Source organism: Nelumbo nucifera, chromosome 2 (assembly GCF_055504915.1).
Source record: "Nelumbo nucifera cultivar China Antique chromosome 2, China Antique-T2T, whole genome shotgun sequence".
In the NCBI taxonomy this organism is placed as follows: domain Eukaryota; kingdom Viridiplantae; phylum Streptophyta; class Magnoliopsida; order Proteales; family Nelumbonaceae; genus Nelumbo; species Nelumbo nucifera.
The window spans coordinates 109350035-109374801 of NC_142650.1; the positions used below are offsets into that span (position 1 = coordinate 109350035).

The 24767-nt window shown below is 36.9% G+C and overlaps 2 protein-coding genes across 5 annotated transcripts; both read left to right on the forward strand.

The window, feature by feature from the left end:
• The first annotated feature begins 8513 nt into the window (after window positions 1-8513).
• LOC148802773 (uncharacterized) lies at window positions 8514-14286 on the forward strand. Of its 4 annotated transcripts, XR_016082254.1 has the most exons (6): window positions 8514-8947; window positions 9159-9229; window positions 9936-9957; window positions 10068-10192; window positions 11780-11879; window positions 14094-14286. XR_016082254.1 is itself a non-coding variant. In XM_088897304.1 (5 exons), exons 1-5 carry the CDS (start codon window positions 8907-8909, stop codon window positions 14096-14098), a joined length of 264 nt encoding a protein of 87 aa, XP_088753430.1. In that variant the 5' UTR covers window positions 8514-8906; the 3' UTR covers window positions 14099-14286. The 4 variants fall into 4 exon arrangements, 3 of the variants coding, with proteins under 3 accessions (XP_088753430.1, XP_088753429.1, XP_088753428.1); XM_088897304.1 differs by lacking the exon at window positions 11780-11879; XM_088897303.1 differs by lacking the exons at window positions 11780-11879; window positions 14094-14286 and adding an exon at window positions 10361-11773.
• Window positions 14287-21988: 7702 nt separating this feature from the next.
• LOC148802774 (uncharacterized) lies at window positions 21989-23086 on the forward strand. The gene is made up of 2 exons (XM_088897986.1): window positions 21989-22510; window positions 22763-23086. Exons 1-2 carry the CDS (start codon window positions 21989-21991, stop codon window positions 23084-23086), a joined length of 846 nt encoding a protein of 281 aa, XP_088754112.1.
• Window positions 23087-24767: the final 1681 nt, after the last annotated feature.

Sequence of the window (24767 nt, forward strand, 5' to 3'; positions counted from 1 at the left end):
ATTCGATAAAGCTAATTATGACAATGCCTATATTTTGATTCCCTTGTTATTTAGGCTGCGCTTGTTTTTTGTGTAAATGAGAATTCGATGTAAAGCTTGACCATTAATTTACATTTGCATGTGTTTGTTTTGAATGTAAATATGGACTAGTGTAAAACTCTACACCCAATCTGCAGTTTTAGGCGTTTGTTTCCAATATAAAAATTTACATCAAAAACCAATATAAACCTCCTAATTAACTAATTTTTCCATCTATAATAAATGTAAATAATACATCAATTTATAGATATACATTTATATTGATTATCACATAAAAAAAGCTGCAACAGTCCATAAAAGTTTAAACCCACCAATTAACTTTTCCATCATTTTAATTTTATATTGATGATTGGGGGCAGTCTCACTTTTGAACACCTATTTTGTTGTCGCTTATTTGTGTATGAAGTAAAAAGTATAAGATAGATGAGCAGTGGAAAAAATATAATTAAAACATCGACATTTTCATAATTTTACCTTCTTTATAGTGTTAGTTTAATGAAATTAGACTTTAGCATGTTTGAAAGTTTAGGCCCTATCTCCAAAGTAGAAGGTGCCAACCTGCAATTTACGCTTATCAATTATACATGAACAATGGGATATTATTGTTAGGCTGAAACACACATCACGAAATGAAGCCATGTAGTTTTGATTAAAATAAAAGTATGTTTTTTAACCCCTTTAGTGGAAACCGAATTCAGTATAGAGATGTTCCCGGTGCAAAGCTGTTCAAACGGTGTTAGAATGGACCTTGCACTGGCTGAAGCCGATCTCCTCTAGTGGAAGGGTGGTCAACTTGAATTTTCTAACCCCATACAAATAGTTCTCTCTTTTAAATTAAACCCATCCCCTCGCAAAGAAGAAACAACAACAAGATTCATAAATAAGGGTGTTAGTGGACCAGTTTTGAGCTGGATTCCAAATCAATTTGGACGGATTAAACGTTCCAACAAGACATTGGATTGGGCATGGTTCGTCCATAATAAATTTATATTGAATTGGGTTAGATTAAGCCAATATCTAGTCCATTGGTATAAGATAATAATATAGGTGTCAATGGGCTAGGTTTGGATTGTAACCAATTTAATTTAAAACAAATTGGGCAATCCAGTCCAAACATTGAATTGGACCAGCCCAAAATTTGTTTAAATTTGTTTTAAATTAAATTGGTTACAATCCAAACCTAGCCCATTGACACCTATATTATTATCTTATACCAATGGACTAGATATTGGCTTAATTGGACCAGCCCAAAATGGTCTAAAATATTCATTGGATTGGATTGGACCTGATCCATTTGTAATAGACTCACATTGGACTGGATCTAATTGAACCAAATCCAGTCCAATTGACACCCCTATACACAAGTACTATACATCAACAAAATAAGGCAATCAAAACAATATAAAGCCATGACATTAACCAATACAAAGACAGGGAATATGAGCTTCAATTTCTTTCCTTGAAAAGAGAAACAAATAGTAGGGATGGAGATTCTTTCCTTGAAAATTATTAACCTCTCCTTTTTCCACTCAGATTTGCTAGAAAGTCAGCATGAACTTCACTTGCATGATCATAAGAATAATTGCTGTTTTTATCATGATATACGTTATGCTCCACAAAAGGTGAATATTCCCTATCGTAGTTTCAACAAGTAAGGAAGTATCATTTTCAATTTCAATCTCTCTAATTTCCTAGTTTAAGCAACAATTTTGACCATAATAGAAGGCTGTGAACTCAGTTTGGATAGAAGACACATGACCACATAATAGTTTGAGAAAGCAAATCAAGCACTACCATCATAAGTTAGAAATTTCCTATCCCACCTAAACCCGGGTTTTCATGGCTTGCACCATCTATATTCAACTTAAAATCACAAGTTCTTGAGTAGTTCCACAAAACCGTCTAATTTTTTGGTTTATAGGGGTTTTTAAAATTGACCAGGGGAACAAACTGGCCAAGGGGGCCAGTTCTCGAGTCAAAAAATAAAAAACAGTCAAAACCATTGAGCGGTTCGAACAGTTTGACTGCCGGGTCAGCGGTTTGCTGACCAAATCAACATTTTTTGGCCAAAATCTGTTTTGGTGAAAAACAGTAACCGGTTCCCAGTTATTCCAGTCCGACCATCCAGTACGGTCCAGTTTTAAAAACCATGGTTTTTATCGATATTCAAGACATAGAGTAGAAAATTATTCTATATATTTCTTGATGGGCGCTTGACTTGTAGGGTATAGGTTTAATAACTATTTACTGATTTTTTTTTTAATAAGAGTGTGGGTATAAAGGCCCTTCCCTTCAACAATTCAAATTTATTTTACAAGTTAAGCATCCTCTTGTTTAATATCACCTACCAAGAAAATCACTTGTTTTCCTCCATATACCAGCCTACAACTTAATCGAATGGAAAGAATTTCTTTCTTTTTCTGTTTTGTTTCTATGATGGGTTGGTATAAGTGGGTTGGGAGAAATGTTAATCCTAAGCCTCCACTCCATCTACCACTGTGTTTTCAAAGCCTAAACTCCAAGAAAAGAGTACCATCAGTTCATTACGAAACAATTTCACTTCTGCATCACCCAATATGAAAACATGTAAAAACATATAAATGGTGGGAGTATCATAGGTTGATTTGCAAGAATAAAATTAAAATCTTTCAATGGCATGTAAAAGAAAAAAAAAAGAACTCCATCTCGTAGAAGGATGAAATAGGGGAAATCATAATCTATTCTATGTAATTAAAACATAGTTGTCCAGGCCAACTTATTCTCCATAATCTATTCTATGTAATTAAAATCTTGCTCCATAATCCTTTTAAATTCTTTGTTTTCTTTTTTTTTTTATTTTGAAATTAAAGAGAAAAATGAACATGTGATTTTTCTTTTTGAATTTTGTGGGTTGTTCAAGGTTTGGCTATGATATTAGAAATCGAATGCTATATACAAAACTTAGAAGGGTTTTTTAATTTTTTATAGATTCCTCCACCTCATAAATTTGTATAAGTTTGTACAGTTGGGAACAAGGACAGGTGGGAGAATCTATCACAATAACATATATGGGGAGTTTGGAATAACATTCAGAGAACCAACAAAAATTTCTAAAGGAGAGCAAACCATAAATTTCCCAAACTTTAAAACCAAACAATTGGTATCATAAAAGTGGTAACCGATGAGTTGGTATTCATCAAAATTTATGGGAGGGGGGGTTTAATTAATCAAAGCTCCTAGAATCATATCCTTACACATGAAGGAATTGAATAAACCACTATTTCATAGAACATGGGCATCTCTTAACACCAACATCCCATTTCATGGGTCTCTTCTAATAATCCATAAATACATCCCTTGCTTACGAAGTTGGCACATAGGCCCAAATATCCCTCATGAGATTTTTTATTATTACCCCTTTTTCTTGCCAATGTATCTACCACACTACTTATCGACCTTGTTCCCTTGGTTTTCATTTGAACAAGAAGTTTAGGGTATGACGTAGAACTGGTAAAAGCTTTTGTTCATTTGCTAAATCATATGGGTACTTTAAGTATTTAACCCTAATTTTTTTTAAGTAAGATAATTGATTAAGCATAACCAAAAAGCGAAAATACAAAAAAAAAAAAAAAGATAAAAGATCCCTCCCCACAAATTACACCAAAGTCAACTTATGAGAGGTTCAATGGATAATAATGTTAATATGAGCTCTATTAACAATATAGTGAGCTCTCAAGTTTTTATATCTTTTTTACATATGATATATTGAACTTTACAAAAGTGGGAATGACTTGTTTGGCCTCTTCAATTATACCTTGAGCGCTACATATAGCCATAAGTTGGTTATGCCTAAGAAAGCTAACAACTGAGATAAATATCGGTAAACATTACCACAGTCTTTTGTTAATAAGTTTAATCTTCAAACTTTCTTCTAGTTGGCAGCTCTATCATGGAAGATGATGATGAAATTCCACCACTTGCAGTTGATACTGGCTGAATCTCCAAGCCAAACTACTAGAAAACCCAAAATCGAAAATGCCCTTTGATAGTTGGTAGCAGTCCAACACTACAAAGCATCATCAAGTTCCACCTCTAACATTGTTCTTCCATCCTCATATCAGACGCTTGAAGCTGACTAGACTGGACATAGGCTCTTCTCCTTCTCAATATTCGAACATCACCATAGCAAATAGGCTCATCTTGTATGTGTTGTTCAATTTTGTTGCACGGAACAAGGTACTTTATTATTAAGATCAAATGAAAACAGTGGGAATCATAAAAGATGCTTGTATTTCTTTGGTTCTTCCAATTCCCTTGAATTAGTTCATTCCATTTATTCTTAGTATTTTGTTAAGCATAAGCACAAAATTCCCTTGGTGGGTCTATGATTCATTAGGGGTGCTCCATTACTATAGTCATTTTAGGTAGAAGGAAGTGGAAATCAAACGTAGAAAATAGCAACACCAATAGTTGGAGCTCTACAGATTTTTTGTAAAACAGAAGAGCTCCATGGGTTTCTTTTTCCCTCTTCATATCTTCACTCTTTCTGGTTTGCAAGTTTCCTGACTCAATGGATATTTACTGTCTTTATAGTTTATTGCAGTTGTCATACAGAGATTGTTGGTTAAGTTTTGACTTTGGTTTGGTTTAATGTGAAAGCTTTAGGAAGAAAAAAATGTTGAGGGGAAATTGGTTGCTGATGAGAACTTAGAGAAGCTTGAGGCCTAAGCTAATGTCTTGGTCTTCAACCCATTGGGTTTAATTTTGAAAAACACTGAAGAAAAAAAAATGGTATTTCAGTCAAGGCCAAAAAGGTATTTTTGGACTACAAATGAATACTTTGGAAATTTAGAAAAATTATATAAGTCATGTGACACCACATGTAAGCAAGTTGTAATGGTAGTAACGATACGGGAGGATTTTTTTGTCAATTAAAAAAACTTAGGGGTACTTTAATGAATTTTTCAAACAATAGAGTGAGTTTTAGTCCATTTCCTAAAACTTAGAGGTAGTTTAAGTATTCTACCTAAAACAAGCAACAAGAAAATGATTCATGGTGGAGAATACCTCTATATCTTGTAGTAGGCCACTATAAAATTGTGGACTATGATTTTTCAAAGAGAACGTGTTAAAAGTTAAATTTGAATTATTAAAATTTAAATTATATCACTACAAGAAAATAGAGCTATAGCTACTGCACTTTAGCTACGGACATAAAAACCGTAGCCAAAAGTTTGGATATAGCTATGGACATCCTCCTATCCGTGGCAAAAGTTTGAACTTTAGCTATGGTCATCTTTCCTATGGTTAAGCTGCCCTATAGCTATGGTATATTGTTCGTGGCTAAAAAGTACTTTTTCTGTGGCTAAAATATATTTATAATTATAGCTATGGATTTTAGTTATCCATGGTTATAACTATGAAATTAATCTTTAACTACGACCACTTTATTCGTGGTTAAATAACACTTTGTCCGTGGCTAAAAGCGCTTTATAGCTATAGCCAGGGATTTTAGTTATGAGTAGCTATAAGGTCATACAAATACAATTCTAGAAATGCTTGACAATTTTACCCTTAAGGAGTAGAATATTTGGTAATTATTTAATAAATTGATTAGAAAATAATATAAAATAATTAAGAAATAATAAATATATTAAAGATCAATTAACTATTAAAAATTAATAAATTGATAAAAATTAGTAAACTGGTTAGTATTTACTAAAATGATTAAAAGTTAATGTAATGTATGGCACACTAATAAATAAAAATCATATATTATTAATTAATAATTTGAAATATTTTTTAATTACTATTAATAATCATTTATAATTAAGAAATTGTTAAAATAAATAAATATGATTAATAAATAATAAATTATTATTAACTAGTTACCAATGAATAAAATTAATAATTAATGATTACTATTTAAGAATAATTAAATTAGAAAATAAATACATAAATAAAAAGATAATAATTTCTAAAATATAAATACTTATTTTAATTATTATGTAATTTATTAAAACTAACCATTAAAAAATAATTTAATTATTTAAATAAATTAATGATTAGTATCAAATAATAATAAATAATTAGCTAATAAAGAAATTAAATATGATTAATAAATGAAAATTAAATAATTAATATTAGTTAATTATTAATGAAATATAATTATTAACTATTATTAGTTGATGACAATTAAACTAAATTACTAATAATTCATAAATAAAATATTAAAAATTAATAGTTATAAAATATAAATAAGTAAATATTAATTAACATTTATTTACTTAATTATTAAGCATTTGTTTAGTAAATTAATACTTAATGAATTAGTAATTAATATGGCCATGTGGAGGTCATATCAAGTGTACTTATAGAATTATAATGCCCAATCAAAACCATTGCAAAAAGCAATGTAGAACTAGGGGTGATACTTTTTTACTTGATTTTGGGTAATGTTTTGTGATCTATGCACTATATGCGCCGAAGGCACTTTGGCTTACCTATTTTGCCAAAAAAAAAAAAAAAACTCATTTGTTGCCATCAAATTTTAGTTACATTTTTATTTAGAAAAGATAAAAATTTTAAATAAAAATTATAAATTAGACCTAAAATGAAACACATACACACATACACACACATATCTATATATCTAATATATGTATACATCATTTATTCTATATAAATAAAACATATATACACTGTCAATGTTTGGAAAGCTATATCAAATTGGCCAATTTGATCATTACCCTAACCCTATTTTCTCCAAAAAAAAGATTAAAACCATTCACCTGCCCGTTCTAACCTGGGAACCAAAGAACCAGTCCTATTATGTGTAAATAGCCATTTTTTATCATTTTTAATTTACCTTGTATGTAAACTCTTAAAGACCATAACTCTCCACTTGGTTGTCCTATTAGGGGATCCTTTTTTCCTGATTTTGGGTAATTTTTTCTATCCATGTGTTCCAAAGTGCTAAAATTAGGGGTGGCAATTTTCCCGTCCTCGACGTTACCCGGTCTCCCCTACCCGATGGGGTTGGGGATGGGGGTACCTTGGCGGGGTCGGGGTCGGGGATGGGGACAGAACAGGGAATGCAATCCCCGCCCCGACTAGTCCCTGATTAATATATAATATATATTATATAAGTATAATAATTATTAATTTATTTATAAAACAGTAAAAACTAAAAGTCTAAAACATAATTCGAAGAAATCAATAAAACTTAAAAAGTTGGAAAATCCTTAACCCTCGACTAAACTAGTTACCAATCTTCATTCTTCTGTCTTTGATAGAGAAGACTCAAGAGAGGCGATTGAACCACAGAACCAGTAAACTCTAGCTTCATCTTTGTTGCTGATTCACCGACTGCCGTCGCTGACTGTTGCCACTACCCACTCGCCCGTCAGACATCGAATAGAGGAGAGGCCAGAGAATTGAGGAAGAGACTTCGTCTTCGTCACCGATTCGCAAACCGCCGACCTTCATCATTGTCGTCGACTATCATCATCATTGTTGCCGTCACTGTCACCCTTCAGACTCTCTCTCATTAGTCATCATCGACATAAACTCTCCCAAGTCCCAACGATCCTCTCTCTCTCTCTCTTAGTTTTGGGGATTCGGGTCTTCGATGGGGAATTCATCCCAATCGGAGTCAGGGATGGAGGGGGTTCCTTTCCCCATTGGGGATCAGGGATAGGGATGGGGGTGATTTGGGGGTCGGGGTCGGGGATGGGGAATGTACTCTTGCCCTGTTGCCATTCCTAGCTAAAATCACCTTATCTTGATATTTTTACTAAAAACACCTTTTTTTGGCCTTAAATCCTATTTTTTTTATATTAAAATTAAAAATGTAATAAAACTATATGTTATAATAGAATATTACTATGCAACCCGAGCCAACATTAGGGCCACAAAATTTAGGACTCTACCTAGGCCATTCTTTAAGCTTGCCTCAGAGTTGGCCCAACCCACATATATTTAAATATATGCATATTATAGATAATTCATATGTATGTACATATGTTATTTTATGTTATATCATCCAAGGTTTTAAAAACCAATCCAGAATCAAAACTGCTTTGGCCATCGATTTCTGGGTCAATGGTTTGGTCGTCCATACCGAATGGATCAAACCATCACAATTTAAAATAATAAAATAAAATAAAATGGACCAAAACCGTTGTCCAGGTCAAATCAGTCAATGATTTTGGGCGAAATTATAGGTTATAGTCAAAATGAAGCTAGCACCTCTGTTCTCGAGTCAAATGGTCCAACCATCTAGGTCAATAACGGTTTAAAAACTATGATATCACTATTATATATAAAAAATATAATATGATATTTATAATAATATGTAATAGTTTATATTATAAAATATATAAAATAAACTTATATATTATATTCCACTTAATATAAAATATTAAAATATTATATATTATATTTTATATATATAAAAGGCGTAGGCTTAAAATTCGGCCCACTCGGGCCAGGCCTAGTTTTATGTGCAAAGTAGCTCAAAAACCATGAACGCGCGAAAATTTTAAAATTCCCCCTTTTCTCCAATAGTCGAGTTTCATCTCTCTTCCTCTCTCTCACACTCTGTAAACAAACCCTAACAGTGCCGGAACATCTCCCCCATCTCCCCCCCTTTTGTCGTAAATGATTGAATCAAACAGAGGGTTGCGCACAACAAACCTCCCATCTTCCCAAGCTGGGAGTAATTTTCAGATTTCCATTCCAATGGAAGAAGTTCGGGTCAATCATTAGGGCTTTTTCATTTTTCAGGTTTCCAATCAAACAAGTAAACACGATATAGGTGAATTTATTCCCCATTTCTTTGTCTCCACTTGTACATTTAGGAAGGAAACGTCGATGGCAGAGAAATCATGGTTCAATTTGTGAAATACGGTCTAAATGCCAAACCCATGTAAGTTACCCTGTTCTCAGTTATACATTTTCAGTGCTTACTTAGCTACATGCTTTTTCTTGGAAATTTCCCACCTTTTCTCGCTTATTTTTTGTGCTTGGGGGGATGGGTAGTGGTGTTTTACCTGTAATTAATAAATTTGCAACGTTGCTTCTTGCATCTTGATTTGGATATATTGGATGATTTGCACAATGCTTTTCTCTTTTCTCAGTCACAAGGGAAGGATAGTTGAAGTATTTCCGAGGACAAAAGGTAGATCAAGAAGTCGCAGCCCTGCCCAAGGTATGAATCATAATTAAGTCTAATAGTATCCAGATCCCTGAGTTTCTTTGTAATGCAATCCGGGATTTCTGTACGAACATAAAACTCTTGAGACACAATTTATCTCAACTTGATCAACTCACTAAAGCTTTACTCCTAGGGATTTACACATTTCCTGCTATTTCTCTCTATGGACAATTTGTCTATTCCAATTACTACAATGTTCTACCAAGATGAATGCTTTAGGTGTAATTTCTAATTTGGGGATTTTAGAGTTAAAATGATAAAGTTGACTTGCCACAGTGTGTTACTTCAAGAAGATACTAATCAAAAGCCTATTGAATTGTCAATTGTGGCAATTGGTATAAATTATAAAAAGCTTCCTTCAGTGGAGCTTAAAATTTAACGAGTTTCTTTTTTTGTAATTCTATAGCTGCAACTCTATGCTTGGTAAAATATTGCTCTTTTCATTAGGCTAACTAAAGATGTTGGGAGGATATAAACCTGTGACCTTTATCAATTTAAAGCAGATCAAAGATGTTGATGCCAAATGACAAAATAGCATGCTCGGAACTTTTCTGAAGTGACACCATTATAAGCTTACTCTCATTTTTTATAGTCTAAACCTATTACCTTAAGTTGAGATCAAATTACTATTTTCAATCTTTATTCTTCTAGGAAAAACATTATCCTAATATTTTTATTTTCTTAACTCTTTTCTTCGTAGGGATTTTGCATAAGGAGCTATGGTAAACATGTTGTTACATCCATTGTGCAGTTAGGTCATTGGGACCTTAGTCACCTTTCTTATCAGTGGTATATCATGATTATAAGGATGGTTCTTACTTTTCTTCTCCAGGTACCTAATGAAACTAACTTTGCAAATGTTGATCTCTTTGGATTCATACTCACATGTAGTGATCTTGAAGGCCCAATCATTGAATGCTAATACTTATATGTTGTTTTGGACCTCTTCAAAAGCAGGTAATCTCTACATTTTCTTAATCTCTAGTTTCCCAGAATTTTTACTAAAATGAAAGCACATAAGATCCATGCAGGACTTTCTCTTTCTCATGCCTTTCATATGAATTCCATGACTAATTCTACCAGTTGGTAGTATTCTGATTCTACTAACCAATGTTCTGGTTTCAGTCAAAATGTTCCAGATCTAGCAATCTTTGATCTGAATTAGAAGAGTCTTAGAACACTGGTGAAGAACTAGATTTGCATCAAATTTTGTTGCAACCTACACGGAAACTATAGGGGATGTTTTTGTAGATGACCCTGGATTGAAACTATTGAATAATAACATATTATAATTTTCTTTAAGTCAGATTTGTTTTATGCATTAGTTTTTTAATGGTAGTATATCACCATCAAAGCTAGAGCTAGTGTGTTATCTATCTTCATTATCTCATACAAATTAGTTTAGGATAAGGGAAAAGAGACCAATCTTTCTCTTCTTTGCATTTATAATTTATTGTGTGGTTCCCTTCTATAGTCTTGATTTTTTCATCTTAATACTTGTTAATTGCATATAAAGGCCCCATATGGAACTTATCTATCGAAGAAGAAGATATTTTTCTAGGAGCCATGAAGCTATAGGAAATGAAATGAGATTTGGGTGATACAAGCCAAAAATTCAAAAGTATCCATTTTTGAAGGAGACACTTCCTCCAATTAGTATCCATTCTAGGAGCCATGTGTATATTAGTAGGAGTTAAAACTTAAAGTCTCAAACCTTAGAACGATGGTCTTAGAAAAATTTCTAATTATTTTGAGCTTGGAGTATCCATTTTCCTTCTGAGAATTTTTTGATGAAATGGGGATTTTCTGATCTATCAAATGTCTTTGAGCTTTAATCCTTCATTGAATATCTCTCAAAATTTTGAAGGATGAAGGGGAAACAGAAATTTTAGTAAATAAATACAATGTACTTATTCTTCAATATGATAGTCAGTTCCATTACTTAATGAGGCTCTAGGCCTATCTAAAACTTTGATACATGGGAGAGGAAGACTCTAATTTCTACAATCAAACCGATTCAAATATCTGAGTTGTAGGCAATCTCTTCCTTGAAATTCCTATAATTAACATTGTCTAATTTCAATAAGGGTATAAGTGACCTTAACTACCTATTTTAGAATTAAGGGGGCTGCTATTAGCCCTCATGAATTGCATTTTAAAATTGAATTTTTGAATCCTGCAATCAACCAGGCTATATGCGGTTTTTTTTTTTATCATCAATTTTGAAATGATTTCATTAATTAGAAAAATTATGGATACAACAAGTTGTGAAAGAAACCGGCTTTAGTAAGCTGACTAAAACCAACTTTTCTCTCTTTCATTATTTTATCTCTCAAATATGTAACGGACAACAACTAGTCAAGTTAACTTTAGCAAGGCTGTAGGCAATTTTCACTTGATTTTCTCCTTCCATATCTATCTTCTTCTATTTCTAAAAGACTACAACCATCCAAATCATTTGACAAGATTGTAGACAATGTTAATTTTCTACAACCAGCCAAATACCTCATTGAATTCTCATAATGTTAATTTTCTTCATTTCAGGTTACTGTTCTAGTGGCCCATAAGCTAGCACACCATTGGTTTTGAAAATCTTATAATAATAGAATGGCAGTCTCATTTATATGAGGGATTTGCCACATGGGTATGTTGACAAAATCCTTTACCTCTTACAATCTTGATTAGACACATGGAGGGATAAGCATAAAAAGTTTATTTGCCAAACTATATCAGCCTTATGACCAAGCATGTATTCACTCTTTGTTCCTACAAATGTTTGACGTTCTATCTTCTTCTATTTCTAAAAGACTACAACCATCCAAATCATTTGACAAGATTGTAGACAATGTTAATTTTCTACAACCAGCCAAATACCTCCTTGAATTCTCATAATGTTAATTTTCTTCATTTCAAATTACTGTTCTAGTGGCCCATAAGCTAGCACACCAGTGGTTTTGAAAATCTTATAATAATAGAATGGCCGACTCATTTATATGAGGGATTTGCCACATGGGTATGTTGACAAAATCCTTTACCTCTTACAATCTTGATTAGACACATGGAGGGATAAGCATAAAAAGTTTATTTGCTAAACTATATCAGCCCTATGACCAAGCATGTATTCACTCTTTGTTCCTACAAATGTTTGACGTTCAACTCTCTAATAAATTCTCCAATAAAAAAAGAATACCAAACTTGTTTCTTGGTTACGTGAGAGATATCAAACCATAACTTACTACATGAAGAGAGGCAAGTCTCTAAAAAACCAAAACAACCACCTAAGATGTGACTCGTTAGATTCCCATTAGCTCAAATTCATTCACAACCTAGAAATGTATAAGCCAATCCCTCTTTTCTTAATGGTAACCAGAATATATTTTTATGCATTCAATGGCTAATCCTTCAAAGGTGGGTTAGTCTAGGTTAATAACAATCTTTTGGCAAGTCTTTGGTTATCCCTATATAACTTTTCCTCTTTGGGTATCAATCCCCAATGTTTCTTATTCTTCAATGCTAGGGGTGGATTCGAGTCGCGCCGAGCCGAATAGTATCAAGCTTGAGCTCGGTTCGAGCTCGGCTCGAGTCAAGAGTTCATAAGCTCGAACTTGGCTCGGCTTGGCTTGTTTTATATTTTATAAATATTTTATTATAAAAATAAAAATTATATATAATTTTTTTTATTTTATATTTAAAAATTTAAGAATTATATATATATATATATATATATATATATATATATATTCGAGCTGGCTCTCGAGCTTGGCTCGTTTAATAATTGAGCCACTGAATTAGGCTCGAGCTTGGCTAAAATCGAGCCGAGCTCGAGAAAAGCTCAGCTCGTTGCCACCCCTATTCAATGCCCCCTATTTTCCAAACCCATGAAAAGTTCAAAACCTATAGGAGTTGAGTCAAATAAGAGCGTTGGAGCTTTGAATATTGAATTGTTAAAACCTAAAAAGAAGGGTTTTGAAGCCTTTAATCCTAGATGGGTTGTAAGAAAGGAACTTGGATATGCACATATAGTGTTAAAGGTTGATATCCCAAGGTAAATTCCTATTAAGATGCTATTGTTAATTCGAGGAATTTCAGAAGCTATAGCTAGCCAATTTGAAACAGCCTGAAGAACAATAAAAGCAATATGGCCAAATTTCTATAGCTAATTTTATCAAAATTAAGGGATTCATTGAAACCCTTGATCATATAACCTCTGATAACTATAAATCAATTACTAAAGAGTTTTTATAAGTTGCTATCACTTTTTGCTATGGATCTCTTGTTCTTGAATTGGGGTTTGCGGCTTTGAGCACCAACTTATGGGCCTTATCTTGGAGATCATCCACACTGAAAATAACCATATGTTGACCCCAACTATGTGTTGTCATTTTGCTTTTTTCTTAGAACAAATGGAAAAGAAAATACAGCAAAACTTGAAAACAGTTGCACACAAGGAGTTGAAAATTGCTGATTGAAATTGATAACAAGTCATGCTCAAACATGACCTAGATATAGGTGATACCCAGGGGCGTATACATCCATTGATGCAAAGGAAATGGAACAAAAACAAAGCTGAGATCCATGATTAAAAAGATTGGTTTTAAACCAAAAATTTTATTGAAGGTCAACCTTTTACTTATTTGTTGGAAAAATAGAAATTAATACACATTAACATGCCATTATATTGCTTAATACATAATTATTGTGATTGATATTTAGTCTTTGCACTTATGATTTGTTTAAACATTAGGCTTGGAATGAAGTAGATAAGTTTATATTGAATGATTAATAATTAGATTTTCATGCATGATTTTATATCTCTAAAAATGTGATTTCTAACTAGTTTTTTGTTATTTTCTTACAGGTTAAACACGCTAAAGGAGATACTTCACATGTGGATGAAGACAAATTTGATCAAAATTTACACGTCAAGTCTTTTTTGGGTTGAGTGTCATGTATTCAAGAACCTTGAATTTGTAATAGATTTTAAACATATAGATGTATTAAAGCACCTTGAGATGTAATTCGTTTTTTCATTATATAATCTTTTATTGAAATTTTGCATTCAAATTCCATATGTTGTGCTCAAGGTTCAAAATATCGATACGCCCGATACGCCGGTAGGGGTTTATATTGGCATATCGAGTGTTTCGATACTTGTTTTTTTACTTCTTTTTATTATTTTTTTCAAAACTGGTTTAGGGGAGCCGGTCTAGGACCCCTCCATCCCCTGAACCAGTTGGACCCCCGATACACCCACTGTAGGGGTGTATCAGAAGGGTCCCAAAACGATACATTTCGACCAATACGTAACGATATGTTGAACCTTGGTTGTGCTTGTATTCTATACAGGAAAAAAGGCTTAAAAAAAGTAATGAAAAAATTTTAGAATCTAGCCATCACCATATATTAACAATTTTAGGTATGGATAGTTCAAAAGCATAGTTATAGATTCATTTTTTTTGCTACTGTTTGTTTGAACTGTAACTTTAGGTTTGAACTGTAGCTATAGATTTATATTTTTTTAGTTACAAACAACCTAAATTGGCCGCTAAAGATATCTCAAAACCATAGCTGACACCTCAAAACCATAGCTAGAGTCAAATTTGTAACTACGGATAACTTAAAAACCGTATTATTGAATTAGGCTTTAGCCACAGACATAGATCGTAGCTATAGGTTAGTTTTAGCTATAGATTTTACCATCTGTAGCTATTACCTATAGCCACCGCAACTGCAGCTACTATTTTTTTTATCATAGCTATAGGTCTATAGCTACGGTTTTTTAGATTTATAGTTATGGTTTTGTTCGTAGCTATAGGTCTATTTTCTTGTAGTGTGTGTATATATAAATACATGCATAACATAACACAAAAAACGAACACTTTTGCCCAATTGGATTTTCATAGGGGTTATTTTATAATGTGGATGAAAAATTAGTATGTGTGGAGTGGTTAACATAACACCACTGTGCTAGAGACCAATCCACACCATATGATAGTCCACAATTGTTATGAATTGTGGACCCGCAATGTGGACTAATATAATTCACACCCATAATGGCATTTTGTTGGTGAGGTGTGGTATGGACACGCATTTTGATTCCATGCATCTCAAATAATTTCTGAAATGGTATATACAATTTATTATAAATGATTAATTTGTACACTATATCCAAAATAAATTAGAAAAGCATTGATAAATTAGTATTGATTAATAAATATTTATTTTAATAAAATGATAAGAAAAAAATAAAAAATACAATAAAAACAATTATTTTGTTGGTAATAACATTAAAAAAAATGAAATAAACAAGCGAAACGATAAAGTAGTTGTGAGTCCAAAACCGTGATAAAAGTAGCCTTTTCGTGTTGTGAATGCTAGTCAACCTTGTGCATCTTTGCCATGGCTAATCATGCTAATTGGGTCTAATGAATGAGCACAAATCTCCTATAAGCAAAAACTTTACACATGGCATCTAATTGCATGTTGAGAATATTTCTCTAACATGTATGTAAAATAAATAGAGCTCAATGTGAATTTGGATACCCTTACTTTGAGAGGATGCAGATTTTTTTTTTTTTATTTGCACGAGATCCCATCATGAATAAAACTCCATAGGGTCAAAGCAAAATCACAAATGCATACATAAAGAGGGATTCAAATCCTTATTTATGAAAGAAAAATGGGGTTATAACAGATTAGGGCAACTTTTGGGCCCTAATCTCAATAAAAGTAATACTTTAAAAAAAATTCAAAAAAAGTTAACTTTTTAAAATAATATCAATTAAGGGCAAAAATAATTTCCATCTTCTTCCTTTTGCAATCCATTTACTAGCGCCGCCGCCTCCAGCTACGCCTTAGCCTATCTCTGCCTGCCTCCACCTCCGCCTCCGGCAACGTTGCCGAAGGTGGGTGGAGGTAGAGGCGGTAACGGCACTAGTGGGTGGAGGTGGCGGCGTTAGGCAGAGGAATGACCACCAGTGCCGCCTCCGCCCACCTCTGACAACACTGCTAGAGGCGGAGGCGGAGGTGGGCGGAGGCGGGCGGAGGCATGGCCGGAGGCAGTGGTGGGCGGCAGCGAACGGTGGCGCTAGTGAATGGATTGCAAAAGGAAGAAGATGAACAATATTTTTGCCCTTAATTGATATTATTTTAAAAAAGTTAATTTTTTTTTTTTAAAGGTAATACTTTTATTGATATTAGGGCCCTAAAGTTGACTTTATCTGCTATAACCCCAAGAAAAATTAACCCAAACCCACGTTGAAGAGGTTCATAATTTAATAGGTAATGCTTATATAAAAACTTGGAGAGACAAAAACAATAATACAAGGTGGGATGTATTGCTGGCATTGAGTGTTATTGGTTGAATATGTGGCTATGCAGCGGGCCCTTATTTGATGAGAAATCTAGTTTGGCTAAAGATCTATCCACGTGGCATAACAGGTGGTTACCTATAGAGAAGTTTCACACTTTGCCATTCAAAAAACAATTTTCTTTTCTTTCGAAAAGATATGGATAAAACATACACAAAAGTTGTGTTATTATTTTTCTGGTGAAAATTTCTACGTGTAATTTAAAAAGATTATATCTTTACTTCGAAACATATTAAAACAAATTTGATCAAAGAAAAATGCATATTTGGCTGATCTTTTATGGTACTTTTCATTATGGCTATGTCTGGTTCCATTGATGTTTATAAAAAAAATGCCACTACATTAGTGCCACATAGGCATTGGTGTTTATTGTGCATGAAACCACTGCTTAGTCTCAACGCTTATCAAATAAACACTAAAAAACAAAAATGCTTGGATCAATGTGCATGACAGATTTGGGAAAGTGTCAAATCCTTGTTTCCCATAATGCCCAAACATCTTTTGAAATGAAATGCTTATGTGGTATATTTTATAAGGTGTTAATCTAGGGTAGAGAATAAAAAACGTTTAAAGTTATGCCAAACCAAACAACAAAAGCAAGAAACCTTTTAAGTAAAAAACGTTTAAGTAGAGTTTTTCAAATAAATGTTTGAAGCAAAAAAAAAAAAACACCACATCTATATATGCCTACGTAAATAAACACCAATTATATATTGGTTTCTTTAGTGATATTATTTTTCCTTAATTCGAAATTATATTTTAACATTTTTTATTCATATCTATGCTCACATGTAGGGCTGTCACCTGTTAATGGCTTGACTCTCAATCGAGATAGCCTCTACGAACCCCAAAATGTTTATTAATCGGAACAAAACCAGGATGGTTTTGAGTAATCGTGTTCTTTCCTGATTAATCTAACATAGGCTAAACACGGAAATGATTGTGCATGTTCTTGTGTTCCTATTCCGCTGAACTTCTTCGAAACCCATGAAAAGAAGAATCAAAGTGGTGTTTGGCATCAATGTCGTTACTCCAGAAAATGGTGATACATTAGCGCTATGGTGGAAAAATTGGTACTCCAAAAAACGGTAATATGTTTGGAACATTTTTTCCATAAAAATCGGTGCTCTAAACCATGCCTTGGAAATTGAGAATGCATAGTTTGGGGAAACAATGAATTTGACATTTTCTCAATTTGGAGCTTGTTGTTGCCAAATTCGAATCGATAAGGCAATATCCAAATTCGAATTCCATTCGATATTCGATGGATATTGAAAATTAATATCCAAATTCGAAACTGATTAAGTATTCGAATATTCGTTTCAATTCGAATTTGATTAATTAATTATTTTAGATGATTAATAAATATATAAAATAAATATTTTATTGATATAAAGTATATAAATATATAAATTATTTATATAACTTAATTATTATATATATAAATTATATAAAATATGTATATATTATATATAAGAATTAAATAATCGATCAAATTCAGGTATTTATCGAATCAAATAAGGTCATATCTAAATTCGATTTCAATTAACTATTCGATATGAATAGGATATCTGAATTTGATCGATTAATTATTCGAATTATCCGAATTTGATTCGATTATGTCGAATATCATATTCAAAATTGGATTTTCGAATATCATTGATAGCCCTGGATGTGGACTCCTAAAATGGATACCGATACTGAAAAATGATATGGAGCACTGGTACCAAACAGAAGGGATTGTTGTTGCCCCAGGAAACATCCTACCTAGTACTAACATTTCCAAACAAAAAAAAGACACCGTTTTCTCAAAAACCAGTGCTTCCAACCCACACATATACAACACCATTTTCAGCATCAATGCCAAACATATACCAAGTTTATTTCTGAAAGCAATTGGGTTGGTCATTTTTGTAAATTATTATTTGTAACTGGGCCGACCTATGGTTATTTAAGCAACCATATTGAAATTATATGGGGCTGAAACTTGATAAGATAGTTAAAATTTTATAAAACAATGAATAGGATAAGAAAAAAATTTGAAAAGTATGTAGGCTACTGAATTGTTTATTTTGAGCTACTTATCTTGTTTACTTGATAGCCGGTTATAATCAGTCTTTCGGTGAAGACCCTTAATTAGAGCATATCAATTGACTACAAGTCTAATTAAATATCTAAATTGCACCATTATTTGCAGTGTAATGACACATCAAATAAGAGAAATATATCAAAAGAAAATAAGCAAAAAAGTTGAAAAAAGACAGGAAAAAGATTAAGTAAACAAAAAAAAACTCTTTCTAGAGGTTACAAATGGGTATTCCAAATTAATTAAAAGAACGTATTAATCACATTTATCTTTACATTTTTTTACATATACCTAATTCTGTACATATACCACTAAAACCATATCTATCACCATCAACCAAATTTGAACAAATTAAAACATTGGGGTGTTTAGTCCTGAGTATTTTGCATTTGTAGAAACAACTTGTCATTGATAAAATGTTTTATACTTTTTCTGTACATGTTTATTCAAAAAACATGTTATTTTTACTTGTTTCAAGCTCTCTCAACTTGAAAGTTGTCATCATTAAAAAAATAAATCTTTAAGATAAAGCATAAAATAAAAATAACTGAAATAAACATAGAAAAGACCCACTGTCCCAGAAATCACACCAAGCCAGCATGTGAGTCACCCTATGGCAAAAACAAAGGATAGAACAAACTTGTTCGAGTCATGGCTAAGCTGGCCCTATGAGATATGCGGCTGCCCAACTATCGCCTTGCCATGTCACCTTAGCTCGGCCACGTTGGCATAGCTCGGTCGAGCTATGCTATTACTGTGGCCCCCCATCTTATCCTTCCAGCCACGTCAACTACAAATCATATGGATGAGCACAACTACAGATAAGGAGGAATAAGGGAAGACGACTTCATTGGGGAATGGAACTCTATCCCGAATACCTCGGTAGTTAACCTCACAACCCTGAAAGCCTAATCCGACCAGGACACAGATCTTCGGCTATAAAAAGGTACTCCATGCTCGAGGTAAGGGATCCCAATATCCGAGACCTACACTGCTACTTAGCTCGAACCAACACCCTTATAGCTCGGCTTAACCACCTACCACCTCCCACTGACTTGAGCATCGGAGTGCTTACCCGGGGATAACACCTCGGGCCTCTGACTTCTGTTTCCTTGATCACTGGTCTTGAAGTGCGGGCTCGTCCTTGTAGCTCGGCCCCGCCCTGTCAGCAAGGACTATCTGGTTGCTCTCCTCAGTTCGTGCACCACCTCGGATTGAACAACATCAGATTTGCACCGTCTGTGGGAACACACAAAAAACCTTTCCCAAAAATCCTTCCTCACCGCGCTATCAAGAAAGCGATCAAGATGCCCAAGAACTAGCCCGAACGATCAATAGGTCGACCCCCATCTTAGGAGTCTCGCCATCGCAGTCCTCCGCATCAAGATATTCCACAACCTCCAGCCAAGGTTGATCGTGAGCAATTTCGAGCAATGCAAGAAAAAGTCGACAAGATATTCGAAATGATGTAGGACCTAGGACCCGCAACACTGCTTAGGAAGACTGTCCCCCCTAACACACCGACGCACACGAAGGATGATCCTTGTCTCGAGGACCCCAAAGCGTGTCGAGTAGACAAGGGCATAGCGCGGTCCAACCAAGAAAAGTAGGATACAACAAGAAGGTTGGCCCCCTCTATCCACTCTCGTAGCAGGATGCACCAAACCATGCGGATCCCGACCAAGGAAAGGCTCGACAAACAAACGCCACCTCACGTGGTCTCCGTCGCCAAATCCAGCTCAGTGAAGGACTGCACAGTGCGCCCCAATAAGGAAAGGGCGATGCACACCGTGGCTTCGGACCAAAGGGATGACGAGATTCGAGAGCTCTGTCAGCACTTAGAGGAGTTAGAGCACAGCTAGAGAAGCACGGCGCCAGTTGTAGATCGGCCCATGCCACCGGCTGTGCCCATGGACAAGGAGCCACCCTTCACCTAGGAAATTGTGAACGAGGTACCTCTCACAGGATGGCGGGCACCTTAGCTTGACAAGTATGATGGAAACACTGATCCCACCGACCATATCGAAGCATTAAAGGCTCAGTTAATGTTGCACGGATCCTCTGTGGGCTTGATGTGCAAAACCTTAGTGGTCACTCTCGCAGGTTCAACCCAAACCTGGTATTCCTCCCTGCCTCCATGCTCAATAGCATCATGGGAGCAGCTGGAGACCCAGTTCCACACTTAGTTCACAGTGAGTCAAAAGCATTGGAAGACCTCAACTAGTCTCATGCAGGTGCGACAGAGAAAAAATGAGTCCCTTAGGGACTACTTGACCAGATTCAACAAGAAAGCACTATATGTCAGGAACCTGAACCCGTCTATGGCTATCACCGCTATCCAGCACGGCCTCCACCCATCCCCATTCAACTTTTCCATCTCCAAAAACACTCCGTAAACCCTGGCTGCGTTGATGAGCCATACACAGAAGTATATCAATGCAGAAGAATCGCAGACACAACTACGGGATGAGGAAGAGAGGCCCAACAAAAGGAGAAGAGATACTGAGGAGCGGAAGTTAGAAAGATCAGATCAGGACCATAAGAGGCAAGACCGCCAACCCGACCACAGACCATAGACACCCCCGCTGACCTATCGGAACTTCACGCTGCTCAATATGCTGCGGTCTGAGGTCTTGATGCAAATCTGCGGCCGCAACTACGTTCATTGGCCCGAGAAGATGAAAATGCAAAGTAACAAGAGGAATTGTGACAAATATTGTGAGTTGCATAGAATCATGGCCATGACACGAAAAACTGCTTCGACCTGTGCAACCACATTGAAGACCTAATCAGACGCAGATACCTCGGCGGGTTCATCAAGAGTGAGAAGCTAGCATAGGAAGAGTAGCGCACGGAGGATGCTCGACCGCCGCCCTGAGCTCCCTTGCTGGTGTGATCCACGTCATATCAGGTGGAATCACCGCAGGAGGGGAGAGTAGCTCGGGGCGCAAGAAGTATGCGCGACTATGCGAAATCAACAACCAGGGACTCAAGAAAAAGCGCGGCCAGACTATGACATTCACTGACGATGTCCTTTGGGGGGTTCAAACCCCGCATGGTGACGCCTTGGTAATCACATCCGAGGTGGCCAACTTTGAGGTAAGGCAGATCCTGGTTGACACAAGCAGCTCCACCAATGTACTCTTCAAGGACGCATTTGAGAAGCTCAGCATCGACAAAGAGCACCTCACCCCCGTCAACACTCCCCTAATGGGCTTCTCTGCGGAGTCCCTTCTGCCTATTTGAAGAATAAACCTCCCCCTACTGATTGGAGACAGTGACGTTACTGTGACGACCATGGTAGACTTCGTTGTGGTTCGTTGCCCCTCTTCATACAATGTCATCCTTGCTAGGCCAACCCTTAATGCTTTGCAGGCTACGGTCTCCACATTCCATGTCGCCATGAAATTCCCCATTGAGTATGGCATAGGAGTAGCACGTGGAGACCAAAGAACCGCACAACAGTGCTACCTGCTCTCCTGCCGAGGACCGCGCCCAACCACGGAAACATTGATGGCAGAAACTTATGACCTAAGGGACGAAGTGAGAGCGCAGTGTGGCCAACTTGTCAAAGACCTCATCCAGGTTTCGCTCAACGAAGAAGACCCCGATAGGACAGTCCAGGTCGGCTCTCTCTTAGATGACCGCCTACGGGAAGAGCTTGTACAACTACTGAAGGACCACACCGACGTGTTTGCCTGGTCGGTGGCAGATATGCTGGGGATTGACCTTGAAGTCATCACACACTGTTTGAATGCCGACCCCTGCTACCAACCTATCAAGCAAAGGAAGAGGAGCTTTGCAACAGAGCGGTGGCAAGTAATTGTAGACAAAGTAAAAAGTTACTCAATGTTGACTTCATTCAGGAGGTCAAGTACCTCGATTGGCTGGCCAACGTAGTAATGGTGAAAAAAAGCTAACTGGAAGTGGAGGATATGCATCAACTTCACCGACCTAAATAAGGCATGCTCCAAAGACAACTTTTCTCTACCAAGGATCGACCAACTTGTCGATGCAACGGCGGGTCATGAACTCCTAAGCTTTATGGATGCCTTCTTTGGGTACAATCAGATCCGAATGCATCCCGATGACCAGGAGAAAACAACCTTTATCACCGATCACGGCTTGTATTGCTACAAGGTCATGCCCTTTGGCCTCAAGAACGTCGGCACCACTTACCAACGGTTGGTGAATGGGGTGTTCAAAGATCAGCTCGGCCGAAACGTAGAGGCATACGTCGATGACATGCTAGTGAAGAGCAAGAAGGTCAAGCAACACCTTGCCGACCTAAGGGAAGTCTTCAATACCCTTAGGAAGTATAAGATGAAGCTGAACCCGACCAAATGTGCTTTTGGGGTCGGCTCGAGTAAATTTCTGGGGTTCATGGTGACATAAAGGGGGATTGAGGCAAATCCAGAGAAAATACAGGCCATCCTCGATATGCAATCCCCCCGAACCCACAAAGATGTACAACGACTCACCGGTAGAATAGTCGCCCTTAGCAGGTTCATGTCCAAATCCGTAGGCCGATGTCTACCCTTCTTTAAAGCCCTCAAACGACCGAAGAACTTCCAATGGACCAAGGAATGTGAATGGTCCTTTCAAGAATTGAAGCGGTACCTGATGTAACCGTTTCTGGTCACGTACCAATTTTTTGTGATGTATCAATTTTTTGGTTAAGTACCTCGTCATTTGCCCTGCTCCTAGGTGGCCTATGACTCAGAGGATGATGGAGCTCCCTGGCGGCGAACTGCCTGCTGATGAGCTACTTGGTGGCGAACTCCCTAGTAGTGAGCTACTTGGTGATGAGCTCCCTGGCGGCGAACTGCCTGCTGATGAGCTACTTGGTGGCGAACTCCCTAGTAGTGAGCTACTTGGTGCCGAGCTACTTGGTGACGAGCTCCCCGGTGGAGAGCTACCTGGTGACGAGCTCTCCGGTGGAGAGCTACCTGGTGACGAGCTCCCTGGTGGAGAGCTACTTGGTGACGAGCTCGTCGGTGGAGAGCTACCTGGTGACGAGCTCCCTGGTGGAGAGCTACTTGGTGACGAGCTCCCTGGTGGAGAGCTACTTGGTGATGAGCTCCCCGGTGGAGAGCTCCCTGGTGACGAGCTCCCCTGTGGAGAGCTACTTGGTGACGAGCTCCCTGGTGGACTCGTCATTTGACCTGCTCCTAGGCGGCCTGTAACTCAGAGGATGGTGGAGCTCCCTGGTGTAGTGCAACCCAACTACCCTCTGCATGAGGTGATCTCCTCTCCTTTGTAGGCAGCGGGAGCTGAGGGACCTGCGAGAACTCCATCTTTTCCTCCTCTTTGTAGGCAGCGAGAGCTGAGGAACCTGCGAGAACTGAACCAGGGGGCCCAGGGGTATTTACCCGGTGGGGACTCTCTGATGCTTAAGTTAGCACTCTGATTGTCGAGAGCTTGAAGATGATATTAGAGGAATGAGAGAGCTAGAGAGCAGGGATTACCTCCATTTTTTCATTCTCTCCCCCTTTGGCTTTGGGGGTCGGAGTCCTTATATAGTGTGCCCAGTCACATCAGGCGTAACCGCCACTGCCCAAGCCATTATTGCCAGGACTGAGGTGACAAGTGCAGGCTGCTACTGCAGGGTACGGATTCGTCAGGCGTGCCATTCTTTTCAGAGACGGCAGGCACGACGCTGCCTGGCAAGAGATGTGGGCGCTGCCACTAGATCTGTCAGGTACGGTTGTCAGGCAGAAGATCTTTCTGTGATACGCCAAACTACTCTTCTGTACCGAGCTACCCTACAAGTGGTGATCTGCCCGGGGGAGCTATGCTGAGCTCCTTGGGCTATGCCGAGCTGCTTGTGGCGAGCTCTGCCGAGCTGCCTGGCTCCTTGGTGAGCTACCGAGCTCCTTGGCGAGCTCCTTGGTGAGCTACTGAGCTCGTGGGGTATGCATACCGAGTTTATCGGTGGGCGTCTTATGGGCGGCTAGGTCGGCCAGGTCAGATCATGTGTCAGGCTGATCCAAGGTCGCATAGGCCGCATGCAGGCCGCGCGCAGGCCACGCTAGGCAGCGTGCAGGCCGTGTGTAGGCCGTGCGCCAGGCAGCAC